General features: G+C 38.2%; 3 protein-coding genes and 1 pseudogene across 3 annotated transcripts; 1 reads left to right on the forward strand and 3 right to left on the reverse strand.

Annotated features, from left to right (window-relative positions):
- Positions 1-5,353: 5,353 nt before the first annotated feature.
- LOC122079632 lies at positions 5,354-6,479 on the forward strand. The gene is made up of 2 exons (XM_042646259.1): positions 5,354-5,995; positions 6,138-6,479. The coding sequence occupies exons 1-2, from the start codon at positions 5,476-5,478 to the stop codon at positions 6,233-6,235; spliced, it is 618 nt and encodes a 205-aa protein (XP_042502193.1). The 5' UTR covers positions 5,354-5,475; the 3' UTR covers positions 6,236-6,479.
- A 491-nt stretch (positions 6,480-6,970) lies between these two features.
- On the reverse strand, positions 6,971-17,161 carry LOC122079633 (annotated as a pseudogene).
- Positions 17,162-18,330: 1,169 nt separating this feature from the next.
- On the reverse strand, positions 18,331-20,201 carry LOC122079631 (unknown protein 1-like). The gene is made up of 2 exons (XM_042646258.1): positions 19,861-20,201; positions 18,331-19,432 (listed from the first exon to the last, which is right to left on the reverse strand). The coding sequence occupies exon 2, from the start codon at positions 19,343-19,345 to the stop codon at positions 18,641-18,643; it is 705 nt and encodes a 234-aa protein (XP_042502192.1). The 5' UTR covers positions 19,346-19,432; positions 19,861-20,201; the 3' UTR covers positions 18,331-18,640.
- A 5,561-nt stretch (positions 20,202-25,762) lies between these two features.
- Positions 25,763-26,755, reverse strand: LOC122078866 (calcium-binding protein CML42-like). Its single transcript, XM_042645046.1, has one exon. It carries the CDS (start codon positions 26,511-26,513, stop codon positions 25,899-25,901), a length of 615 nt encoding a protein of 204 aa, XP_042500980.1. The 5' UTR covers positions 26,514-26,755; the 3' UTR covers positions 25,763-25,898.
- Positions 26,756-27,364: the final 609 nt, after the last annotated feature.

Here is a 27,364-nt window from a genome sequence, read left to right on the forward strand (position 1 = left end):
GCAAAGGTTGGTGGTAGGGCTTGGAGACATGAAGGCTCGTTATCTGCATTCGATGGGATCGCTCGTCCATGTGACAGAGTGCCACCAAGCGTGGCCATTGAGACGGGAGCCATCACAAGGAACGAGGCTAGTTCAGTATCTATGGTGATAAGGGGTCTTCTTAGGTTGACAAATAAGGGTTTTGTTAAGGCATCTTTGTAAGGGAGAGGGATGGAAGGGTCACAATGCTTGGTTACCTCATGGCATAGCTCCACATGGTGGGTGATGCAGCCACACAGAAAGCACACCGAAGTTAACTCAAATTTGAAGTTCACAAAAATGGGTTCTCCATTGTAGAGATTGATGGTGGAGTTGAGGCACACTGGCCGATTTTTCTCGATAGCAATCTTCACTCTTGCAGTGTTGGATGGAAGACCGATTTCAAGCAGGTTGAGGATGAGGTCTAAAATTTTCCCCATACATGAAACAGCATTGTGGACATTAAGAAATGAGAATGCATCAGCAGGAATTTTTTCGATTAGAACCTAGATTGGAGTGGATTCCATCTCTTTGTGATGCTTCAGAATCAAAGGGACAAACACCAAGTTGGAGCAGAAACTTATCACACCACCATGGTGAATAGCTTACCACACCCTTCTTACCTTCATAAGAGAAAAAATCAACAAAGAACCGTCCCTTGTCAGAGCAACATATGAAGATGGCACCTTTAGGTTCCCAAATGGTCATGAGCATGTCTCTCAAAGCCATAGCAGTTGGAAAGGGTTCATTGACAACCATTCCTAAAAGGGAGGTTGTCGTACACTATATAATTTTTTTTCTTTCTTTTCTTCACCACCAAACTTAGGCTTAATTATTGACAATGCCACATCACTCTATTAAGCTTGTTGGTATACTCATAAAAAGATCCTCTTTTAAGTGCGCCAATCCTTTCAGTTTACATCGGACAATTGGGAGGCGTTTGGGGTGGGATTCAAATCCTCTCTCATGCATCCAATCTCCAACACATTGGATAGCTATTGACACTAGACATGCACCCCAAGTGCCTTTAGCTGTCCAGTGCACACTGGGTGCACTTGAGATGATCTCATTTCCTAGGGGTGCATGCCTGATGCTACTAGCTATCAAAAGCATACTGGAGGGATTGGCACATTAGAGAGGATTCGGCCTAAATTTAATGATTTGGATCAATCCACTGTGACATGCCATATAACAACAAATTGGACACGGAGATCATCATCCATGAGCCCCTAGCCATTTGTTCTACTATGGCTACTTTTGGTTCAACTTGCAAGTGAAATCAAAGTAAGAAAAGTGAAAAGTTTTAAATTAAAATAAAATTAAAAAAAAAATTATAAGATAAAATGTTTTCTATGAGGAGTGTGGCCCTTGTGCCTAGACAAATGGGGTGAAATGACCACCCCCCCCCCCTCTCTCATTGAATGGAAAATGATGTTTTTGTGGATGTCTCCTCATGCACTTTTATTGGTCCTTACGCACACAAAAGAAATACACTTTTCCTTATAATTATTACCCTATATGATAGAATAAATTACTTAAATTTCTCACCATATATAGTAATGATACAATTTACATGTAATTTGTATCAGAGAAATGATGGCCCTGACCCTATGAAAAACCAAAAATCCACCCCATTTGTTCTGCCCTTATGCACTTCTTCAGTGATCCATACACTAATGCAAAGTCCACGTGATCCAGTAACATGCTTCTTTATATTTTTATTTTACATTTTAAATCAAAAGAATTTGAATGTAAAACAAAAATCTATAAAAAAAGATCAATTAAATATAAAATAATTTCCAAATTTTAATTTTAATTTTTTCCTTCTAACATAGAAATCGGCTTTGATCCTTTGTTGTGATAGAAGAAAGAAGACTATCGAAAATCACTGCCTTAATCATTTTCGAGAAACACCTTCTCCTTTTTTGTTGGTTTAAGGGGCGAGAAATTTTATTTTGTCGAAATTTTATTTATTGTATTTAAAATTTTAATTTTTTCTCTTTTTTATTTTCTTTGTGAACAAAGTCAGTAAACATTTGCACGAAAGTATGAATATCCACGTGACATGCTATTTAAGCATGTAGAAACATTTGGACCTTCCGACACTTGACATATACTAATACTTACCACGTATACAAAATTTTATAAGTAAAAACGAAATTAAATAGAATCCAAAAAAAAAAATACTACTCTTACATTTTTATTTTTATTTTTTGTTGTGAGTAAAAACAAAATATCCTTTGTTTTTTGTTTTTATTTTTTTTTAAAGACAAATTATCGTTTGTTAGAAGTTCGAACCTTGATAAATAAGTTTTCTTCTTATCCAATAAATAAATAAAGGGAAATTTATCGCGCCACCCCTGGAGAATGCCACAATGATAAGACCACCCCATCTGTTTCACCAAATTATACTCAGACACCTTGCCTTCAGTCATGGTTAAGTCAAGAGATAAAATGACCATTATACCGTTTTCACTAAAAAGCGTCCGTTGGCACCTACAACACCGACCTAGCATGTGCCACGAATAACCACACGGCTGGTACATGCAGCATCAACTGTGGTCGAGGTTTTTACCGCAAGCCTCATTCACGCCGTTGAATAGCTCTGAATCAAGATATAAATCAAATTGCCGAGGAAGAAAGAATTTCCAAATTTTATCTTTTTAATTATTGCAGAAACAGTAAAACAAGAATCTAACCAGAGAATAACCATAATTATGAGGAACAAACACATGGGGATGGGTAGAGAGAGAGAGAGAGAGAGATTTACTTGCAATCTTAAGATGATCTCATTTGTTCAGTGGGCGATGAGAGAGGGTGAGAGAGATCGGGAGTTGGATTATGACTCGGTTGTGCCGTCCAAATCATCCAATGTAGATGCCAGAGTGTCCGTCGGCACCTGCAGCTTGGACCTAGCATGTGCCACAAATAATCACACGGCTAGTATTGGCAGCACCGGCTGTGGTTGAGATTTTTCCAACAAGTCTCCTCATTCACGCCATCGAATAGCTCGGCTGAGAGGTCTTGATGGCAGGTTTTTGTGTTTGTGTCTGGACTGGAAATGTAGTATCAAAAGTGGGCCAAATAGAAACAGAGTCGTTCTTTAAGGAGAGATTACCTAAATCATCCAATGTCGCAGTAGTAATGCCACGATTGGCGGTGTCGAATTCCCAAATGACGCTGCCATTGTTGTTAAGGATACTAAGATTGCCATTTTGGAGGAATTGAAAGGATCCATCTAAGTTGACGATGCCAAATTTGCCACCGGCTTTCAAGACTGGAATGTCGTAATAGGAAATTGTAGTGTGAAGGAAGGTGGGTTTGTTGTGGTGATGGTGATGAAACCAGAGAGAGAGTATTGTTGGGAGATGGTCCAGGTGGTCTTGGAATTGGAGGGTCTAAGGGTTGTTCCAGGTGATAAGTTTGCAACGAGAAGGGAGAAGCGAAGAGATTAAAATTGGAATTGAAGTACATGGTTTCACCATCTCTCTCTTTTTCTCTCTCCACACACATATACACAGGATCTCTCACAGCAGCGGCATAAAGGTAGAAAAACAATCTTCTGAGTTCTTTCATAATAGAGAGAGAGAGTGAGAGAGAGAGAGAGAGATAGATGACGAAGGAAGTCAAGCTGAGGTTTTCGTTCGAGAGTAACGTCAATGTTTTATCATTTGAAATTTAGCTGAAATTCCATCGAAATCCGATGGTGGCCCCCAACAGCTTTTAAAGCCCGGAGATTTCTCCAATCCAAACACAGTTCCATCAGATTATCGTTATTCCTGTGGTGCTCAGTGGTCGGTGAGACGGTGAGTACTTCGTTTTAGACTTTTTTTATTAGACTCACAAGTGTGAGGATATAGGTCTCACATGCTTGCTAATGTACTAAGGGTATTTTGGTATTTTACAAAAAATATAGTAGATGACATTAGCATATAAGGTATATTCCTTAACAGTGACTGACAAGGGATCTGAAAATAATTTGGTAAAACAGAGGGGGTTGGTCATATCATTCTGGCATTCTCCAGAGGGTATGGTAAATTTTCCATAAATAAATAAGGGAAAATTATATGATTACCCATTTTTAGGTTTCTCCTTACAAAACTATCCACTATAGATTTTAGATATAAAAAAATACAAAAACATGTTTGGGTTTACAAAACTAATCAAAACTGTGATTTTCCTTCATCCTCCAACAGATTTTGACGTTTTTGCCCTTAATTCCCTATACCAGCTTATCCCCCATCCCCTCATCTTCAACATATCAATGCCGTTGCTGCCATCTCGTCCACCACCACTCCCATTGCCTTCACTACCTCTCCCTTCCACCATGCTCACCAGCCACCAACTCCCACACACCCCTTATTGCAATAGCCCCCAATCCCATCGCTCTTGTGAGAACCCACTACCTATGACGCCCCACCGCTCTTGTGAGAACCCACGACATGCAATGCCACATGTTTGCCGGCTTCGACGAAAATTTTGAGGCTGATTTTAGGAGTTCAAGGACAAGTCCTATGAGGAGGAAGAAGACATCAACCCATTTAAATGACTCATCTCCATCTCCCTTTCAATTATGGGGCCGTATAAGTCCAATTAAAGCAAAAAAAAACTCAAATTAGAACAATAAAAGGAGAGAAATAAACATGAATAAAATTATTTTTGTGTCCTCATTGTGCATCTCAGTAGATTAATGGTGGCGATCAAAGAAAAACAATCATCTAATTATCCCTGGCTAAAATGAGAAAGATATTAAAATTATTACCTCTGGAACCCTAGATCATTAGTTCATTCACGAGAGACTTCGAACCAGTTATTTATTTATTTTTTCTTTTCCAGATGGAGTAAGATAGATAGGAGGCTACTGGTATTGATGGCGGCAGTGCCAAGCTTCGATGTACTTGTGGTTCCTTTCAGGTGCTTTGTCGATTTTGCTTGCCTGAAGGGTTTGCAGGTGCCGGAGGATTTGTTGATTGAGGAAGAGTGCGATGGAGGTGTCGTGGCGTTTAGGATGTGAGATTTGCAAGTTCAAATTGGCGGTGGGCGGCAGCAATGATCTGTAGAGATGGGGGCCGACGGGGTGGAGGATTGCAAGGGTGGACACTGTGATCGGAGAAGAGAAGGTGGAGGGGTTAAAAAGTAAAAAAAAACATGCATAAGTAAAAGAGCAACAATGTTTTGGTTATTTTTGTGAAACCAAACCTAATATTATGCATTTTTGTTAAGTGAAACACAGAATGGGTAATTTTGTAAAGGAAAACCCAAAAATGGGTAATCGTGTAATTTTCCCAATAAATAAGTCTCATGTGTCGGGTGAAGTGTGGAATGTAGTGTCGGCAAGTAGCAAGTTGTCAGGTGAAAGGGGTCTGGATTTATTCGTTCCTCTGTGTTCACGTATTTAGTATTTTAGTTACTTCCAAGTTCCAACGGCGAGTAGCAGCAAGTTTGTTTTCCCTCCTTATGTTTTTTGTCCCTCCAAGATCCAAAGTCCCAACCATCGAAGGCTTCCTCCTGATCTTATTTGTTTCCATGGACCCAGCAGTTCCGAAGGATGGAAATACGAAGCAGAAGAGCAGAAGAAGAAAACGTTGTATTTGTCTGGGTTGGATATTAGGATTGCTTCTTTTGGTGGTTGTTGTTGCTGTGATTCTAGGGTCCACAGTGTTCAAACCCAAACACACAGTGACTGCGATCAAGTCTATCAACGTCGAGGGTCTCAAAGTTTCACTAGACCCTGCAATAAGAGTAGATTTGAATCTGAGCCTTAACATGGATATTTCAGTTAAGAACCCCAACAAGGCCGGTTTCAAGTACGGCAACAGTTCTGCTCTCCTGTATTACAGAGGTGAAGTCGTAGGGGAAGCGGCGATACCCCCAGGTAACATATCACCCGAGGGAACAGCTGAGATGAACACAACCGTTACCATATTGGCCGATCGGCTGCTGTTCGATTCCAAATTCTACTCCGATGTCTTATCCGGTACGCTGCCCCTCTCTACTTACACGAGAATTTCTGGGAGGGTAATCATTCTAAATCTGTTTAAGCATCATTTGGTGTCCTCTACCTCTTGCAATGTCACCGTGAATGTCCGCAATCGAACCGTGAACGATTCGGAATGCAGATACAGGACTCAGTTCTGACTTATGGATACGCACACGGTCATACAAATTGGATTGGGCCCATTCGGATCGGATGTTCATCTACTCCCTTGGCGTTTAATTCAAGATGTGTATGCATTCTTTCTGCTTTACACTCCATTTTTTTTTTTGAATATATTTTTAACATAATATTAAATAGTTAATTTCTCGTCGCCACTCACCTGCTGGTGATTCTGTGAGATTAATTAGGTATTGTACATGAGAGGTCAAGCTATGGTCTTCTGTTGTCCACACTGATTAGTTATCAGAATTCTGGCTTGTTTTGTATTTGTATATGCAATAGAAATTTCTTATTACTGTTGTCATGTGTGTGCTCGAAGGATGTGCAATTTATTTTTGGCTCTACTGATTGATAACTTAATATATAAGAAGCTGCTTCGATTTGTTTTTTCTTTCTTTTTAAGTGAAGAATCGATTTTGATAATTCTTTTTAATCGTAGTGTAATCTAGTTGCATACTTTAGCTAATTTGGTGGCGTTAGACATTTGGTGATATATGCATGATGCTGTAAGGCCGGTTAGAAAATTACCGTTTCTTAGGCTCTTTTCTCTCTGAATGCTGGTTCCAAGTGATAATGGTGCGGAAGGTAAGGGGATATATTGTTGAAAACATCCAAAGTATCCTCTTGGTTGGTTCTACTCAACATTAATCCATATCTATCAAAACTATTGAATACTATTTTTGTTTAAGCCCAATGCTCCATAATTTTTTCATTTTTGACGTTTAAACAAGTAAAGCCATAGATAAGATTTTTCTGATCTAAAAGAAAAAATTGCAAAAGGCAAACCCCCAAAAATACAAATAAGAGAAATTTTATGGCCTGAAAATACAATTTCCATGCCCTTCTAATAGCAAGCCTCTCACAGGATGCAAATTTTAGCCTCATCACAAAATTTTGATAAACTGGCCTCTCACACTTCAAGTCATGTCCAAAATCAGGAAAGTTTTCCACTTCTCTACAAAGAAACCAAGAGAGCAAACAGTATGGGGCTCAAAGAGGAAAAAGGAAGTGGAGCAGGGGGGAGGGGGACTATGATCACTGCCCATGGCCTTTGGATAAAAGACTACAGTATATAATAATTATGGCAGTAGACTATCCAGGAAGCCAAATATGGAGGGCAGAAAAATCGCAATGACAGAGGATTAGCTCTGCAGAGGCTGTTGTTGCTTTGTGACTTAATCTTCAGTGCTGCTTGTTATCCTTGCTGTTAAAGGGGCACCTTGGAAGCTTCTGTAGCACCTTCATGTCCAATACTGCATATTGCTTATTGATTTCTACCATTGCTTTCTTAGCAAAAGTATCCACATGATCCTCATGCTTCTCATACAGCAGTGGCACTGTATGCAGCAACACAAACACTGGAACCCAGAGTAAGAAAAAGAAACCAAATCAGAATTCATCTTGATGTATGCACACACACAAGTACTTTGGAAGCTTCTGTAGCACCTTCATGTCCAATTCTGTTCATGTGCATACCTTACTTGTTAGCTATTTATTTCTCCATTTTCCATCTGAGATTTTAAATCTGGTTCCATAATTGGTAATTGGATAGTATTCTAAACATACCCACAGTTTCAAAGTTTGATCTTGCTGCCGTTTAGAGTCCTACTTCAAGTTAGAGTCCTAGTTCTTCTCTAACTTTGAGATCAGAATTAATTTTCGATGTATCCTTATATTATTGCTAAAATCTGTTGTTGTTTTAGTGCACTTTTGATTACTGCTTTGAATTCATTATGATCTTCTATCAGTAGTCAATTCTGCCATTATGTTTTAAAAGAATCCTATCCCTAAAAGAATATCTTTATAAATATAGATTAGACCATTGGATCAGACTCATCTTTTGAGGAGTTGTTCTCCTCTATAATTCAGACCGTCGACCAAGGTTGTGCCCTTAAATCTGAATTTCTGATCATCAGATAATTAATTTCTCTTGAATGTGATCTATATCCCTTCACCATGGTTCTGGTTTTAATCTCAGTTTCTAAACCTAATCCTTTAGGCTTATAGAATCCCATCAACCCTTTGGGAATTCTCCCAACAACCCAAATCTTAACAAAAATGGGATCACTCTCTTGGGTCGTATTGGACAATGTTAATGAGATCTTAGAAGGATGTCTTTTCAGTATTCTCAAATAAGACTCCACAGGTTACTCCATCAACAGAAGATCTTCAGAAATGTGGAACTCTACATTAGAAAGGATGGAGAAAGCCTACCAATATGGAAAAAGAGACATCTGCCTTCGGATGGTAGAGTGACTCTCACAAGGAGTACTCTTAATAGGGCCCCAGTTTATCTTATGTCAATTCTGCTTGCCCCTCTGAGGTGTCAGAAAAATGGAGAAGATCATTAGAGATTTCATACGGGAAGGAGTGGAAGACAGGAAAAAGAGGTGCCGCTTTAATTTGGTAAGTTGGAGTTCGTGTCTTAGCCTAGAAGGTTGAGATGCCTAGGAGTCTGTCATCCAAATTTTATAAATAAGGCTTTATTAACAAACTGGCTGTGAAAATTGAGCAATGAGGGTTTGTCTCATGGAAGGAAGTTATTTTTTTGCAACTATAGACTCTCTTGTGGTAACTGGGCACCTAAACAAGCTAGAGAACCTCTTGGTGTTTCAGTATAGAATAATATTATCTAGCTGCATGGAGATCTTTTAGCAAATTGTTCTTTTGTTCTGGGGAATGTTTGAAGTTTGGGAGGATGAATGACTGCCACAGGCAAGGTTGTGTGAGCTATATGGGAGATTATACAGTTTGTCTACTCAAAAGAATCCAATGACAAATCAGGTCTTAGAGATAGAGCATGGGTATAAGTACTGGTGCCTCTGTTTAGAAACTTTTGGATCATGAACTGGACCAGTGTGCAGATCTTCTTCAAAGATTACAAAATATCTGTATAGACTCCTCCTCCATAGAGACAGAACGAGATGGAAATTAGTGTGAAAGGTGAGTTTTCTGTTAAGAAGGGAATATTCTGAAATTAAAGACAGCTGTAATATGGAATCTAATGTTCCTCCAAGAATTGGAGTTTTTACTTATGGGCTGTCACTTAAGAACGTCTAATTCTAGACCAATTTAAGAGTAGAGGTGTCAGTTTGGCCAGTAGATGTAATGTATGGCTATGAAGATGTGGTCTAGAATTATGTCAATTCGTGAAGTATAATCTGGCCTTTTTATTTGATTATGGTTGGGTCCCTCCCCCAAGACTGAAATTCCTTTTTATAAAATGCACAGATGTTGTCTAATCTCCAAAGGCCGAAGTAATTTGGAGTATGATTCCTTATGCCATTTGTTGGACCATTTGAGAGGAAAGAAATAGAAGGGTGTCTGAAGGCTGAAGACAAGGAACGGGATCTAACTTGAAGCTGTCCAGAGGGTAGCAAAGTGGGCATGTACTACAAAGGAATTTTGTGGCCTTACACTCTAGATCTTGGCTTGGACTGGAAGTCTGTTCTGGGTCTTTGACATTTTCCAGTTCAGAAATGTGTCTCTGTCTTTGTTTGCTTTCTGGATATGTTGCACAGCCACAGGTCCAAACAAGTATATATTTCGTAATTCCTTATCATTTCTCCAATTTTTGTACCAAATGCTGTGCAAAGTTGAAATGAAGTTGATGATTCGAGTCTTATATTGGTGGCATCTAACTTTAGCCTCACTAGTTGCCACCATAGCAGCATAGAATAATGGAGGGTTCCACTACCCTAGACTTTTAGGAGAGCAAAACTCAACAGTCCATCCTCTTATCTCAACATCCCCCATCATCCAAAAAAAAAAAAGAACCCACAGAAGGAGAAAAGAAAAATTGAGAGACTCGAAAAGCTAGGGGACGGGAGCATCAAACCTCACTGGAACATAGCTGGCAGGTGGGGAGGGGGGGGGGGGGGGAGTTTATGATGAAGCCTATAAGAGGCAACTCCTATTTCTCCCTTACAATAAATATTCATTAGAGTTCATGGAACAGAATAGAAAAAGTTTTAGATAAGGAGAGACCTAACCATATAGGGTCATTAATTCTTAATAGGCTTCTTGTCTCAACGATTTCAGAGGATGGATAGAAATTTTTTGATGATCATAGATTCATTACTTCTATTGTTTATTCGGCTGTTTATTTTTCATGTATTTGTCTGGGTCTGAGGCTTTCAAGGGGCTTAATTGGAGGGAGGTTATGATTCAGCTTCTTGATTTTTCTCTGTTGGGTTTTGCGATTTAGTATACCTTTCTACTTTTGAAATTTTGATCGTTTTATGTTCTTGGTTTTTAAGGTTAATGAGCTTAGCATCTGCAATGTAAAGGAGAGTTTGTGTAGTCATGGAACAAAACTCACCTATGTAGAAGAGCGTTAAGAAATTGAACCAACTGCCAACAACAGAGAAAACCCAACACAGCAAGTGACCTGCACATCGCTTTTTGCCTTAGTTGATAAATAAGAAAGAAGAAACAAATACTTTTCCTACAAGATAGAAGTATATGCTGTACCGTGAGGAATTTCTTCAAGTCCTTTCCTGAAGCTACTTCCCTGAAGGTTGCACAGGCCCGATTGCATTCATGCCTCAATTACAGTGCAATACTCACAAAAATATCTTCTGGTAATATAACCTCAGGGAACTTAGGTGGTGACCTGACTCCCAATTAAAAGAAAAAATAGTATTGATATTACATTCAGAAAGTGACTAGCAAATTAATTATTTTATTTTTCTTGAGATGGCTCAGTAAACTACCAAAATGTGTTCATGTAGGGGTGGCAATACTCCACAACCTGCCAACTGACACAAATTGACTCACTAACTCAGTATCTGGTTTAATTACTTCTGGGTTTGGGTTGTTTTGGATGAACATGAAACGGACACTGAACAAATGGGTAATTTTACATCGAATCTGTCAAACCTCAGCCCCCAATTTGCTATTTCATACAATTCAAAGTTGTGTTGTGCTAACTTGAAAGCAACTTTCAATAATGTTTGAATCATGTTTCTTCAACTCATTGACCCATTTAATTAGGAGGTTCCATTCAGGTAAGTCATTTTGTGTAATGGTCTTGCTTTGCCGCATGCTAAGCAACTTGTGTTCCATATTTGGATAAAATTTGTAATGGTAACTACAACATTTTTGAAACCTAAAAAAGCATCAACCCTAAGTAGAATCATATAACTTAGCTAGTTGATAGGATATTTAAATTAAAAATGAAAAACAAAATTACTGATGTAGCTGTTTTACTAAGGCAGGGGTTAGCATTGCTTATTTGCTTATAGCTTATTAGTTATTACCAATAATAAGCAGTCCTTTAAGCTGTCTGCTTGTTTTACTCTTTAGTTAGTTTTCATATATATACATATTGATACTAGAGAACCCATTTCTTCCCTACCACCAAAGCCAGACCCTTCAACACAGCAACATTACCACAAGTTAGACCCAAACCCTTAAATCTGCTGCATTACCACTAGTAAGATGGGGTGGTACAAATGGCTGTCCTCATTAAGACAACCATCACTGCGTATATGAAAGAGAGAGCCTGATTAGTTTGTTCATGGAATTCTAATTAGCATTTAGCTAGGGCTAAAAATGATGGTTATGACCATATATGCCTTTTCTTTTCCTCCTTTTATCTTCTTTCTTCTTTCATCGCCCCTCCTATAGGTAAGCTGGGGTACAAATCTCACAGATTCATCAGCAAAGAAAGCTGGTATTTTTTTTTTTCCTTTCTGTTTTTTAGCCACCTCCTTCAATATTGTTGTTCTTTCATGGTAATTGGATAAATTTCTTCCACAACTATTTGTTCTTGTATCAGCAACTGCCTAGTGCAGTTGATGAGCTATGGTGCATAAAAAGCCCATGCTCACTAGGAGGTCTCGAGTTCGAGCCTCCTGGCTGTTATCTACTTCCCCTCCCTACCTATTAAAAAAAAAAAAAAAGCCTATTGTTTTTGTAAGAGAGAACCATAATCTTTGAGAACTTCTTGTGTTTGTAATGGAATATTTGTTTGGTTTTTCTTCCTCTTCATCTTTGAGACTTGGTTGTGCATTACTGGGCCTTCTGGCTTTCCAATTGTATGTATCAACTCTGAGAAGTGCTCATAAAAGTGATTTTATTAACTCTACCAGTTTCATGAAAATTGTTGTTGGTTGTAACTGGGTTCTATACAACTTACTTTCTGTTGAGTTTTAATTCATTGAACTTGCTGTAATTGGGTTTCATGTATAACATGTTTGAAATTTTGGAATCGGACGACAGATGAACTGACATAAAGGACCCACAAGGGTAGAAACTTGGAAAAATGATGTTGATGCAATTTTGGTCAACCAGATTCAATTTAGAATGATAACTTTTAACGATGTACAAACCCAAAAAGAAGTGCAAATTTTCCATTCTTTAGACAAGTACACACCAATGGAAACAAAATAAGTAATATTTAAGACAGTTGAGCGATTTTCTGTGAGGTATGGGCAATCTCCCTTCTGAGATATTGGATTAATAGTGGTGATCAAATGAATACATAGACATGAGTTGCAGATTTTCAATTGGAAAATCCCTATTTAGAGTTTATCAAATATCTATTCAAAAAAAGAAGGGAAAGAAGCATTAATTTTGGCTTACAACAAACTAAGTAGAAGAAAAATTACAACCGAGTGCCACATTTTCAAAAATGTTTTACCCTTTCCCAGAATGCTAGCCTAAAACCAAATAGAAACAAATAGCACTGTAGCTGATATCAGGTAAAGAGCAAAAGTAAATATACAATAAAACCATTAACCAAATGAAAAGAACCAAGGGAATGAAACTAACTTGTTAATAAATGAAGAGAAATAGGACCAGATGAACAATGTTGCAAGCGATTGGAGAAGAGAATGGCAAGCAAAAGTAAGCAAGTGATAGCCCATCCACTCAAAGGGAAGCCAAATGATTGTCACACCAGCAACTATGCAGGCTGATATCTGCTTGTTTCTCCCAAGTTTAATATCAGCAGCTGAACACCGAACAAACAATTAATTACCATCAAGAAAAACAAGGACTGCAGTCAATTCGTTTAAATTAGCAACAGGACATGAGCAGAATTTTTACTTGAAAGGTCGACAGCCAATTCCCTCCACAAAACAAGTTGATAAATAGTAAATGCAAGAAACGGAATAACACTATTCTAACAACCTTAATGATCTCCACTGATAAATAGTAAATGTAAGAAACGGAATAACACTATTCTAACAACCCTAATGATCTCCACTGAGTCAGCAGTGCAATATCAATCCATGAATTTGACAGGTAAAAACCTGTCAAAATGAATGCTTACATTTGTACTACTGTGACTACCTAGAATTGCTCCTTTCCAGATAAGGGATGGCTGAACAGTTCAAACATGTGGATTCACTCCACAAAACAAGGTGAACAACACTGAATGTAAAAATAAAGTCGCACAACTGACAATCATAATCATCAAAATAAATCTCCACTTGCCAGTCAAATGTTAACCAAGAAATTCCAGCCATCTTGATTCAGTTAGACTTCCATGGCTGAACCAACATAACCCAGTCTGGAAACTCAGGCCACAAAGAACCAATTCCAAACCTGGGTTATGGCCTATTGAGCGATATTTAGGAATTTATCTTTCATTTGGTTTATTTTGTAAATTTATATGCTTGCTAAGTCATAGATCAGCAATGGGAGATTGAGTCCAATTGAGTATCAAATCTTGTTTTCAGATACCAATGAGGACTAGGTAGTTATGTGTGTTGTTACCATTGATATACAGTAGATTGGAATGAGAATTTTTTAATTTTTTTCATATATATATATATATATATATGTTGTACTGTGACTTGTTGGAGCCATGATGCAGTTACACAATAGTAGTGGCTTGGGATTCTATGGTAAATTTTCTGTATTCTTTTAATGTTACGGAAGTTGGATATGCGTAGGAGATTGTATTGTTATTTAGTTTCCTTGTTTACTTTGGTGAGAATGGGAGTCTTTGCTTATATTTATATTTATATTTATATTCATGTAACCATAAAATGAAGCAGATTTGGAGATTGGAAATTGAATAGGTGTAGAAGTTTATTCATGGCGGTGTGGTGGTGTGTGTGTGTGTGTGTGTGCTGCTCTTTCTCTTTTCCTTTCTTTCTGTGATAGGATTCCTCTCACCCCCCTCCCCCCTCTTCCGGTAAGCCTTGTGCCCATCAATTTTCTTGTTTCCTTCTCTCTTTCTGTTATCAATTCTTTTGCCCAATCCCCTTGATTTTCTGTTGATTTATATTAGTCCATACCAACGTTCCTGTTGGCTGATGCTCGTTTAGGAAGCTGGTCCTTCGACTCCTTCATCCCTGATCAGTTGGACCTGAAATTATTTTGTAATCATTCTTTTTTGTGTTATTGTATCTTTTGTACTGATTTATTTTCTTTTCTTTTCTTGTTTACCAAACATAGCCTTAGGCAACCTAATCTCTGGAAGATTGTGCCTTAATGTCACCCATGCTATAAGGTTGAACTTTGCAAACAATCCTGTCACTCTCTCTTCCATCAAGGCTAAATCACCAGTCTTATTTCACTTAGCTAGTCGTGTGGCATGATTGTTACTTGCAATCATTAGGCATCTGTGTGAGGTATTATTACCGAAAGCCCTCCACAAAGGTCTTTGAAGTTCACACTCTAGAAGTCAAGCTGGTCTTCTGCTCTTGTAATTTGGAGAAGACGACCACTTCTTCAGTATTACCATTAGTTCCCTTCATTTCTGATATTACAAAAGGAGCCATAGTATTGATCCTTGTTTCTATTTCTATCCTTTCATTATCAAGTTCCACTTTTACCCATCTCTCTTAAACTATTACCCCTTTGTCGTTATTTCTGTTTTATTTTTTTTTGGGGTAAGATGTCGTTATTTCTGTTTACTCATGACAGAAAAGGGATCCAAACTTCTATATAGCAACCTATAATTTGGGTTATTGAACCCTAGGCTGAGGCTGCATCAAGCCAATTTGCAAGAGAAAGCATGAAATAAACAGTATCTATATATAACCCTTGCATTATTAGAAAATTAAATTACATAAAGAGTATAATGCATGTGGCAGTCTAGACACATGAAATAAGACGTAGTAGAATGCAATAAGACATGAAAAATTAAAAGAGATATATGTAGAGGATAAAGAGTGTAAAGATTACACTTTCCTCCACCGAGGACGGCATGAACAGGTTTTTGCCTGCAGAACAAGCGATTCTTTCTTGATAGCAAGTATTTTTTGCTTTCCGAAACCGATGAAGAAGAAGAAGAGTCATCGTGCCTTTGAATCTTTTGAGCAATCTTCTCCATTAGAGATTCAGAATCAGCATCTTCTACAGGATCCGACATCTTATGCTCTGAAATAGAGGGGTCGAGGAGCAACATAGATATATAATGCATCAGGTGAAAATGCATATTTACAAACAAAACATCAAACTTTCTACAAGAAAATGGTCTGAGAAACGCAAACCCCTAAAAATGTGTGACCAGCGTAAAACTATTTGAACGTACATTTCATCGTTGCAAAATGAAAAGCGAAAACAAGAGAACAAGTAAATCAGAATGCGTAAGCTTTGGCTCCCACAGGCCACAGCTATGAGTGGTTAAAATTCAGAAGAAAAAGTAATGCGATAAATTAAGCTTCTTGCATTATATTATCAGTCAAACTACAGAATATTTTGTATGTTCGGTGTCTCAGATAGATCATCGGTGACAAATGAGATGAAAAGAAAGTGATAATCTCTCTCTCTCTCTCTCTCTCTCTCTCTCATATGTTACTTAAAGAATGGAATAACAACAAACATTAATATAAATGGATAACAGGACATGTAAAATTCCTTCAGGAGATTCGAGGAAGAAGTTTTTGAAGAAAGGATACGTCTGTGGAATGACAAAGGAAATGCGGAGGAGATCAAGCATTTCTTACTCCGTCAATGTGAAAGCAAGGATGAAATTTCGTCGTCGGCTTCTTCCTATTTTCTGTTCCCTCTCTTTAGTAACAACGTAGGAAATGGAAGTCTCAATCGAGAGAGAGAGAGAACGCAAATGGAACAAGCGCAAAATAGTATAGTTAAATTTCCCTAGGGAAGTTAATATACCGAATTCGATAAATGAATCTGACGGTTACCGACTCTCCACATCAAAAGAATCTAAGATATGGAGCCCACATATGGAGGAAACAGCGAATCACTTGGAAGTATGAGAGAGGACGAGAAGTGAAAACGGTTAAATTATCATCCCCTCTTGAGTTTTAAGGTCTTATACCAAAAGAATTTTGAGGTCTCTTTTGGTGAAGGCTGTGGTTGAAGGCCTTCGTGGATTTGGACTGATCGTCTAAGTTGCCACATTTAGGAGTAATAAATTGTCAATATCTAAGGATTTAACTTTCTACCAAAAAAAAAAAGGATTTAACTAATAGAAGAAGCACGGTAAATATCAATTAGCGAGGTTTTGGGTGATACAATTTAAGAACTGCATCCTTATGTTATGCTATTAGATAAAAGTTAGAACCCGCTTATGCTGCTTTCAAACTTTGATTTTGTCAAATGCTTGAGGTGGAAGCCTTTGATTAGTAGGAGAGTAGGGTTGATTCACTTAAGTATTGAGTAGTGGTGTAGCATCAGAACTCAAAGATAGTATGTTCTATCTTTCTTATGCTGGAAAGTATTTTTCAAATATTCTATATTATATGAATAATAATAATATGAAACCAAGATAATACCCTTTGACTCAATTATTTATCTGTGTATTGACATATTCCTTTTTGCATAGAACAATATTTTGAAACTTAATTGTTATTCGATACATATTAAGTTTGACTATCTCTACTTACTGGGGAAAGAAAAAAAAAGAAGAAGAGAGGTTTGACCATCTGATCTCTATTATTGTACATACCACCAACCCAAAAAATAATGGATGATGTTACTTTGCAGTTTTGTCTCCACTTTTTTTCACTACCCAAGGATTAGATACATTTCAAAATTGAGAAATCTTTATGGACCTTCCCTGCCTTTTTTTTTTTTTTTTTTTTTTTTGCCAACATACCGCCATGATCTTCGCAAATGCACAGATGGAGAATCAAACCTAAGACCGTGCGTCTAATTCACACATAAATAAGAAAACACACACACACACACACTCACACAATACATATGACAGGATTCGATCCCACGACCTCCTCCCCTGGGTGTCGGCTCCATAAGCCGAAGCTACCACCACTAGGCTATCATAGTATTCGTGTCAAATAGTGATCACTTGTTAAAAAGAATAAAAAAAAAATATTAGAATCAAAATCTCTCTCTATCTCCCCCACTTACTTTTTTAGGACAATATACCATTAAAAAAAAAATTACAACTTAAAAAATCTGCTATTTGCGTTCAAAGCTAGAAGGAACATATGTCAGTGGCAAACCATGCATGGATTACATATGAAATTTGAAAGTTTAGAAAATAAAAGTTTGTTCAATCCAAAGAAAGCCAATCCTGATCTTGCGATGAGGTTTACGAAAAAAATAAAATATTGTGGTGAGGTGTACCATCAGATGTGAACATAGTCCAGCCCCTTTGTGACTGTACCAGAAGATATCATGGTGACTTGTACCAGATTTAAGGAAGTTTAAAGGGCTGGTACTAGAATATATTGCATATAACCAACTTATAAACTTTCCAAAATCTGGTGCTTAAACTGAAAACCGGGCCACCAGTATTGTTAGCACTTTGCAGATATGGCTTATATCCTTCCCTCAAATTTGGCGTGATAGATTCCCGTTTCGTGCCCAACCAGAGAGTTTATCTATGCAAACACAGATGATAAGGCGGGGGTGGGTTGGAATTCAGTAACTAGTAACTACATTATGAAAAAATTGAAACCTGCAAATAGCTTGGGCTAAAATATGATGGCCGTCAAAGGAAGTAAACAAGTTTTCCTCCAGGTTTGAATTTTTGCCAAAGGAGGTTCAAGTCAAATAAGATAAAAGGGGCCTCATGTGAAGTAATCAAGTGTCTCTCAAGGTACGAAATTTTGTTTCACTCAATTTTGAACCATGGTTTTCTTTGAATAACCATCTACAGCATTCCAACTTTCAGGACAAGCATCATTACAGTGTTTTTGTGTTTTAATAATACCCTCTTGCAACAACCAAAATGTATTTATCTTTGGAAATAGAATTTGGACTGGCACGAAATTCTCCATTATCAATAATCAAAATCTTTTTACATCCAGAACTAAAATTTCATTATAATCCAAAATAAAATTTACAATAATACAATAATCTAGATGGCCATGATACAAAACCCGGGACCAAGAACAATTAACCCATCGAAAAATATCCAGCACTGAAGAAAGACTATTTAATTCAAAAACGGTCATAACGTTTTGAGGTTAAGTGTAGCAATGTACAGACGGGGGCTTACCATCAAAGTCAGGAGGACTCGGGACTTCAGATTGCTGTAGAGCTATGGCGAATTCTTCCAGCAAAGTTACTTCAAAATTCAAGCTTCCGACACAACCCTTTATCAATAGCCCTCGACTTCCCCGCGGGCTTTATAGGTGCAGCTGGGCAGGTCTCGGCAACACCATTCAAAAGAGGTAAAGATTTTGGTGTCCTAAAACCGTCACAATCTGTATCCAGAGGCAGGGTCGTCTCTGCAATAGCTCCCTCAAGGGCCTCCACCTGCTGTGACACAATAGCTTCCAAAATGGATTCATAAACCCTCTCCATGAATATCTGTTCTTGTGAAGTAGATTCCTCCACTCCGTTTACTACTTTTGCAATTTCCGTAGGCCTAATTGAAGAATCAAAATTCAGCCTTCTCAATACTTGGTTCCGGGACTCCCCCAAGAATTTCTTACACCGGGGGGCTAACATCAACTCATCTGGGCCCGGAGCAAATGGGTCAAAAACACCTTCCTCCGGCGTCCTTGGGCTACGGTCAGAACCTGTTACCTCATCAGTTCTTGGGGAAGATGAGACCCAACTCAGAGGGGACTTGGAATCAACCATAACTTCTACATTCTCTGTGTCCGCATCAGGTGTAATTGGCCCAAGAGTAGCTTTGCCATCAGCCACTTCTAATTTTGATTGTTCAACATTCTTATCTTTCATGACGTTAATCGTCGCCAGGGGAGCTTTTTCCCGTAACGGGTCCTCGCCATTCCTAGTTTTGTCCACACAAACTTCGGACTCCATGTATCGGAGGAAAACAATAACTTGAAAAAGTAACAAAAACGCAAACCAGATCTCTCAGCCAATATTCCGGAGCTTCAAATGTAAAACCTGAAACAAAGAGCAAAAACTGAAACGCACCGATTTTTGTGACCGAGAAATCCTAGCCTAAACCAACAAAGCTCATTTGGGAAAACAAAACGGAGAGTATTGTGTGCCTGGGAGAAAACCCTAATCTAGGCACGAATCAATGTGGATGGGGGATGAGGGCTGAGGGGACCGTAAAAGAAGAAACTGAATTTCTGATTCATCTCTCGCTCGGAAACCCTAAAGCACGAGAAATACGCAATGTTCTATATGGAAGTTGGAACCCTAAACAAAAGAATAAGAAAACTCATTCCAAACGATAACGCGTCAAGAGAAATAAACGCAGTCTGATAGTTGAGATAGACCTGTTAAATAGAGGGTAAAGGAAGGCAAATGGAAAGAAGACAAAGGAACTCAGCATAACAAAAGTCTTGAATCTCAGATGACCGTACCTTTTTCCTTTTTTCCTTTTTTTTTTGGAGGGAACCTGGAACGTCGAAGTCCGAGGAAGCAGAGAGTAGAAATTAGAAACTGAAGGTGTAGCACTTCACAAGGGGAAGCAGAAGGGACCGTAAGAATTTATACGACGAGTCAGATGACGTAACGTCGTTAGGGTTTTGACGGTGCCTTTCCGCTCTGAGGCCATGTTTGGAAGCTAAGAAAAGACAATAGAAAATAGGAAAAATTAGATATATCGCCCTTTATATTTTTTCTGTACATAAATACCTTTATACAAATCTGACTCTATCTCCATTGACTCTGTGAGCTTTATGTTATGTTGCTTTGTATTGGGTTTCTCTAACAATGACGAAAGTGTGATTGATTTCTATTGTATTTGTAATCTCAAGAGGAATCACGACCGAAACTCCACCTACTATTCTATCAACAACTGCTCCTTCACCTGCGACCTCAGGAGGAATCACGATCGAAACCCCAGCTCTAGCTCCAAAGGCTTTTGGTGCCTCCTGTCTCAATTCCATTTGTGCTTCTTTTTAATGCAATTGTTGCTTCATGGTCTTTTTTCTAAGCTTAAGGCTCTTCTAATGTTACTCACAATTGATGGGATTGTTATTTGGTTCTCTCTATAATCAAAATATTATGAACAGGAAAAAAAAAAGAAAAAAAAAGAAAGAGATATAGCGAGAGACATAACTGTCGCTTGAGAAGCTAAAGTGGGGAAAAAACCATAGATTGGAGAGCTTAGGGCATCACCTTCACCTCATAAGCTAAATTGGGAAAAACCACAGAAAAATTGGAGAGCTTAGAGCATCATCGTTTTCATATTTAAGGGCATCAATTGTCGAAGAAGACCTTTGCTCGTCAGAGAAGACATAACTGCAAAAAATCTTTACTTGTCGGAGAAGACAAAGAGTTCAGGATGATAGATGTTTGTAAATTTCCTAATCTCATAATTTTTTGTTTGATGGAAGGATGAAGAAAATATAGAATGGTACTATGGGTATTACGTAAAAATGGCTCCACTTAACTGATCAAACCTCTAAAGCCTCTCAAGGTGTTAGCTCGGCTAGGTTTATTTGTAATTTTCAAAGTACAACGGGATAGATGTAATTAGGTCAAAGTGCATGGGAGGTATATATAAACTTTCCTAAAAAAATAAGAAAAAAATTGAATTTGAAGAGAGATAGAAACATATAAAAATCATTGCGTAATCGTGACTTCTGTCTTATTATGCCTTTTGTACTTTTTTTTTATTGGTCCACATATTTATCCGCTTCGATGCCAAATAGGGACTCTCATTCCTCTTTTCCATTTTCAGGCTCCGATTGGTTGAAGAATAACATTTTTTATTTTTTTGAGTAGAAGGCTGGACAAGAAACACCAATTTAATTCAACAATTGTGACGGCCTCGTTCGTTTGAAGGATAAAAATGGATGGAAAATTTGTGAAAGTGGACCCCACATGATGTAGGTTGCATTGACAAGGAAATTAAAAATAAATATAAGGGAATAATGGAATATGTATTTTTTAATGGGGTTCACCCCTATGGAAATAAAGAAAATAGGAGGAGAGAGATTTCTCAAACCAATGGTGTGATATTATATGTTACCTTATTTCCTTTTGCTTCTTATTCGATTAAACTGAAAGGTGGTTCTTCTAGTTTTTAAGAAACATTTTGGGGAATCCGATGTGTATACCTTTTAAGCCCTTAATTATCGGGAACTATGTTTTCAAAGGTATTACTAAATTCGTTAAGTATGGTCCAAAAATCATTCATTTATTATTTGTGTAAGTGATACATTGATGAGCATCGCCAATGGGATTTACTAAAGTTGAAGGCTTTTTTTTTTTTTGGTAAACAATAATTCATTCATATAGAAGACATGAGTCACACAAGGGTTCAATGTTTATCAAAACAAGAAACCAAGGAGTGGAACATGGCAAATCCATTGTACATGTCATTAACGAAACCTTCCATGATAGGGGATGGGCAAAACCATAACTTCCCTGGAAATACAGTTGTAAACATAACTTTCAATAACTGGTGGAAATTCCTCTTTCATGATAGAGAGGGGTAGAGTCCAAATTGGCATAAAAGCGACGCATGCCAGACACGAAGTATTACAGTATGCATGTGGCCCAACACAAATCAGACATTGAGTGTCACAGTATGCTTGCGGCCCAAAGCAAAACCAACTACCCAAGAGGCTGGAGGCAACGACGCCGAGAAGAAACTCAATGGTTCCTACAACAACTCTGATAATGAGTGCAGGAAGCAAACCATCAACTCCAAAGACAACACCATCCTCCCCCAAAACAACTCGATTCCTACCACTTGCCACCCATGTCATAACAAAAAATAAAAAACAAACACCACTGAGTCCTCCAACACAACCTTTCTTGATGTGAGGGTTTTCTTTATTCCAGCACAAATTGAGGGTATCCTTCAAATCCCTCTTAGCTCTAAAGGGGTTTCAAACAAGCTATGTTGGGGCCTCCACCCAAATGGGATGTTCTCTATTAAATCTGCATACATATTGGGTGCTCATCTCGCCCCTTGCAAATCCAAATCAGCAGAAAAAGCTAGATCTATACCAAAAGAGGTGTGAAAAGTTGTGTGGAACTCCAAGATTCCCCCTAAAGGTGAAATATTTCCTGCGAAATGCCTACTTAGGTGCTATTGGGGTGATGTCAAACCTAAAGCAACGATGTGTTGTTGATTCAGAAGTGTATTTTGGATGTGGTCTTGAGGTTGAAACAATTGAGCATGCGTTCTTATACTGTCCGTTAGCCTAGCAGGTGTGGCTCGCCTCTGCTGTCTCTTTAAGGGTTACTTGTGAACCAAATCTCCTACTTTTGGATTGGGTCTTGAGATGGGGAAGAGTGCCAGAATCTTCAAGGACCATAATCTATACTTCGCTACCCATGCTATGACCTTGTGGGAAATTTGGAAGCTGCAGAATACAAGGTACTTTAGAACCTCTATCCCTCCTTTTCGATCCTAAGTGGATTCGGTTAATTGGAATATTAATGAGGTTTTGTCGCTCATCGAGGGTCTATCCCCTCCTAGGACCCAAGAAGCTATTGGTTCGGATACTCCAACTCCCTCTGAAGGGATGTTTTTCATCTATTCGGATGCTGCAACTGGCGCTTGACCAAGAGCTTTGGGTGTTGGTTACGTTATTTTTGATCCAATGAAGCAAGTGCGATTAATTGCTTCAGATCACTCTGTTCTGATGTCGACTGTGGTAGGTGAAGCATTGGTTGCTCGCTTGGCTCTCTCCTCAGCTCTCCATATTGGTATCTCAAATGTTATCTTATTCTAAGACTGTCAAGTTCTTATTAAGTGCCTTTCTCCCTCTCCCACCCCCTCATTCTAGTATCTCTTCCATTGTTCAGGACATCTTGCTTTTGAAAGCATCATTTTCTTTCTGCAGTTTTGTATATGTCAGTAGAACTGAGCATAGGATGGCCCACTGTGTCTCAAAATGGGCATTATCCTTTCCCCGATGAGAGTTTTGGGAATCTTCCTTTCCAAAGGATCTGTGAAATTCTGTAATTATTTTTTTGCTTCATCATTTTGAACGAAGGGATTATTGCACAAACAAAAAAACATCTATTTTTGTCATGCTAATTGAGATGACATTTTTACTATTCAATATATGATTTATTTATTTTAAGATATCATGGCCAACAAGTCATTACCAACAAAAATGGGGTACGCGCGTTTTTTTGTAAGAATAACCTATGCATTCCTTCACCACCGTCGTTGTCCTCTTCCTTTTCTTCATTTGGTCTATTTTCAATAACTAAAGCAAAAGAACTTGAATTGTCGTTGGAAATAAATCCAACCCATTCCCCCCTCTCAACATCTCCATCAACTGGGATAAACCTTTCGAATTCTTTGATCATGCGAGTCATTGAGATCCCATGTTCTCTTTCTTAATTAATCTTTACCTCTTTTTCAGCAACCTATGGCTTTCCCGGATCATCTTCGGGAGGTCGAAAGTGAGTTTCAATGGTGGTTCCCTCTTCCCGTTTGGATAACATACATAAGGTTAAAATCATTTTCTGATTTCTTATGTTTGGGTTGAAAATGTAATGAGAGCAAAATGGTTTTTTATATTTCACAACTAAAATTTGATTAACACAATCAACCTTTAGGGGTGCGGGTGTAATTTTTCAAAATATAAGGGGTGGCTAGCAATAGCCATAATCCCGGGGCGGGTCAAGAAATTTACTACATCTATTATTATTTTTATAAACTAATTTTTTATCAAGTTTACAATAAATAAACGGAAAAAGAAGAATTTCATGAACCTCGCAAGTTTTAACATCCGAACCACACATCTTTTTTCACAAAAAAAAAATAGTTATTATAGTAATGAGGCCTTGTATGACTAATGGAGAAAAAAGAATAGGTAAAAAGAGGTGGAAAACGTATTTTTTATCAAATTAAGTACAAATATGAGTGTTTGACTATGCTCGGTGAGAAACCAAACAACCTTTATGAAATGCATTTATTATTGTCAAGCGATGTGATGCACAACTTTTTTCCCACCCACTTACTTGACACTGTTCAAGGAAAAACTCATCTGTATTTATATTTCTTTTCCTACTCCAATAAAATTCAACCCCAACGAAGGGGATGACAACTGCAAACAGAGTTCGGTGTTACCCTCCCAAAGTAAAAGCATCCTAATTGATCAAGTGTTACTCTTAAGTCTTGTTTGTGTGTTTTAATAGATTGGGATCTTTTTCAACGATTCTTTAACCTCTCACATGCATGCGTGAGGTTGCGTCCCAATCATCTTGGGCTACATGCCTTCAAGTGTTGGATTACGTAAACTACATAAATATGAGAGGTTGGAGAATAAATTGTTAGAGAGGATCCAAATCCCAAGCCTAACACTATGTCATTCATTTCCACTTTGGATTTATAGACTATAGAGGGATAGTCGAATTCAATCAATTTATCCAACCGAATATCTAAAGCACTATTAAATTCGTATCAATTTATCTTAACGGTAATCGGATATTATTATCCGATACTGAATATCCAAATCCGAGAATCTGATTATAATTTAAGACTTCTTTGCTTGCCTTTGTAAAATTTTAAATGAAAGCCATCACAAATGCTCACTCACTCACAACAAATACATACATCGATTAAAGTAATTTAGTTTGGAATCACATAGCCTAGAATCTCAACAAAAACCAACTTTAAGAGCCTAATCCAAATTTGTTTTTTATTCAAATGTTGAGAAGATATGAGACATAGAGAGCAGATTTATTTAAAAAAAAAAAAACAGTTGGTACTCCAATAACTACACAAATCCATCATGACCAACTGAACCCAACTATCCTAACCAACTGAACTCAACACAAATCCATCCTAACAAGCATCACATATGATATTTCTCCACTATTATTAAAATTAATAAACTTACTTAATATTATAATTGTGCAACTCCCAAACAGTCCAAAATAAGGGGGAGTAATCTCCATGGAATGGAATGGTACATTTCTTGAGAATGTTAAGAAAAGATTTCATCCCTTGGAGAGCACCGGAGGTTTCTGCAGCTGATGAAGCAATGCCTGTTCCTTTGAAGAAACAATAGATAATGGTCTCATTTTATTTTTTATTTTTTTAATATCATTTATTCCAAATTATACCTTATTTGATTATTAAGTTTCACTACTTTTGAAAAATCTATCCCCAAATCCTCACCTTAATTACATCTTCCTTCTTTTTTTTTTCGGTAGAATTCGCCTTAAATTACCTTGCAACCAAACGTCGCATAAGGGGATTATGAGTCGGAATATGTTGTTGTCATTGGTTAGACATTATTTACCGAAAGAAAGGGAGCGAGAAAATAGATAAAAACACAATAGTAAAGAAAAGTAGAATGATAGCTGATCGGTGGCCGTGCACCGTGTTCGTACATGCATAGATTAACACTGGAGGAGGAACGAGGAAGGGGATTGATCGATTAATGGTAGGGGAATGGTAGATTGAAGAGGTGGCCAACTAGCTACGAACCATCACACTGTGCATCATGTCTTTGAATTCATGGAAATCCACGCGTCCGTCCAGATTGCGGTCAACGGAGAAGATCATCTTCTCAACTCGACAGATGTCTCCACCTTCCGGCATCCCGAGTTTCCTGAGGACCTCCTGCAACTCCTGGGCCGAGATGAAACCGTCGCCGTCCTCGTCAAAAACCTTGAAGGCCTCCGTCAGATCCGCCTCCTCCTGCGGGCTACTAGATCCGCCGCCACCACCAGATGTATTGTCGTCGTCAGCGTGCTCAAGAAGATCGTGGTCCTCGTCGTTGTTGTTCCCAAAGAAGGTCTCGTCGAGCGACTGGTGCAAGGACACGAAGTCATCGAAGGCGAGGCCAGTGTTGCCGGGCCTTATATAAGAGCGTACCATGTATTCAATCTCCGTGGGTTCGGTTTCCAAGCCGAGAAGTTCCAGGGCTAGGTTTAGCTCGGCCACTGAGATCACGCCGTCCCCGTTCTTGTCGAAGATGTCGAAGATGCGACGCAGGCGGATGCTGTTGAGGCTGGGTGAGTGAAGCCGGAATGACGATGACGACAACCGGCGGCTGACCAGTCTCGCTGGCTTATTTGCCGTCTCCATCTCTCTCTCTCTCTCTCCGTTTCACCGTCCTCCTCCGGTTGTCTCGGTGTTTGCTGATGTGGTCCTCTATCTAGCTCTTAACTCTAGCTCGATCACCCCCAATAATCCGGTCCTGTGATCGAGAGATATTTCTCTTTCTAGTGGTAGTACTCTCCGCCTCTGTCGTCCTCCAATTACTAGACCTCGATCTTCCCGCTTCCTTCTTCCCTCCTCCCTGATTAATTTATAAATGAATAATGAATTTGGATCATGATGGTGGGTGGTGCTGTAGTTTTAGTTAATTAATTACTCAGCAATAATATTGCCAAGTTTCTAATGGCGTGCCATTTTTTTTTTTTCTTTTGTTAGTAATCAATCTCAATCAGATGGCGTTTATCAAAACTGAAAAAAAAAAAAAAAAACTCAATCATATGACCCAAACCAGCTTGCAACGTGCCGAGGAAGGTAATACGTAAGTGTTCTTATTGCCTCTCCTGTCCGCTATGCAGTTGACCCTTTCAATTGACATGTTTGTAAGAATCCGTCTTCAATTAGTTCTCTATCTATTGATGTTATATTATTACAGGGCAAGAATGACCTCTTAGACGAGAGGCGCGATGGTCATTATGTATATGGTCGTAAGGCAAAACTGTCCTTATATTATATTTAAAAATAAATAAATAAATAAAAAGAGGGACGAGAAAGGAGTATGGAGACCCTGTCAAATTTTATCTTCCATTTATTATTATTATTATTATTATTATTATTATTATTATTATTATTATTATAATGTTTTTCTATTCGATTAGTCGAGTTGCATTCTTCGTCAACTTTAAGACCATAATTTACCATGTCGTAGGCTTGAAGATGAA

The sequence above is a fragment of the Macadamia integrifolia genome, chromosome 5, assembly GCF_013358625.1.
Source record: "Macadamia integrifolia cultivar HAES 741 chromosome 5, SCU_Mint_v3, whole genome shotgun sequence".
Lineage (NCBI taxonomy): Eukaryota > Viridiplantae > Streptophyta > Magnoliopsida > Proteales > Proteaceae > Macadamia > Macadamia integrifolia.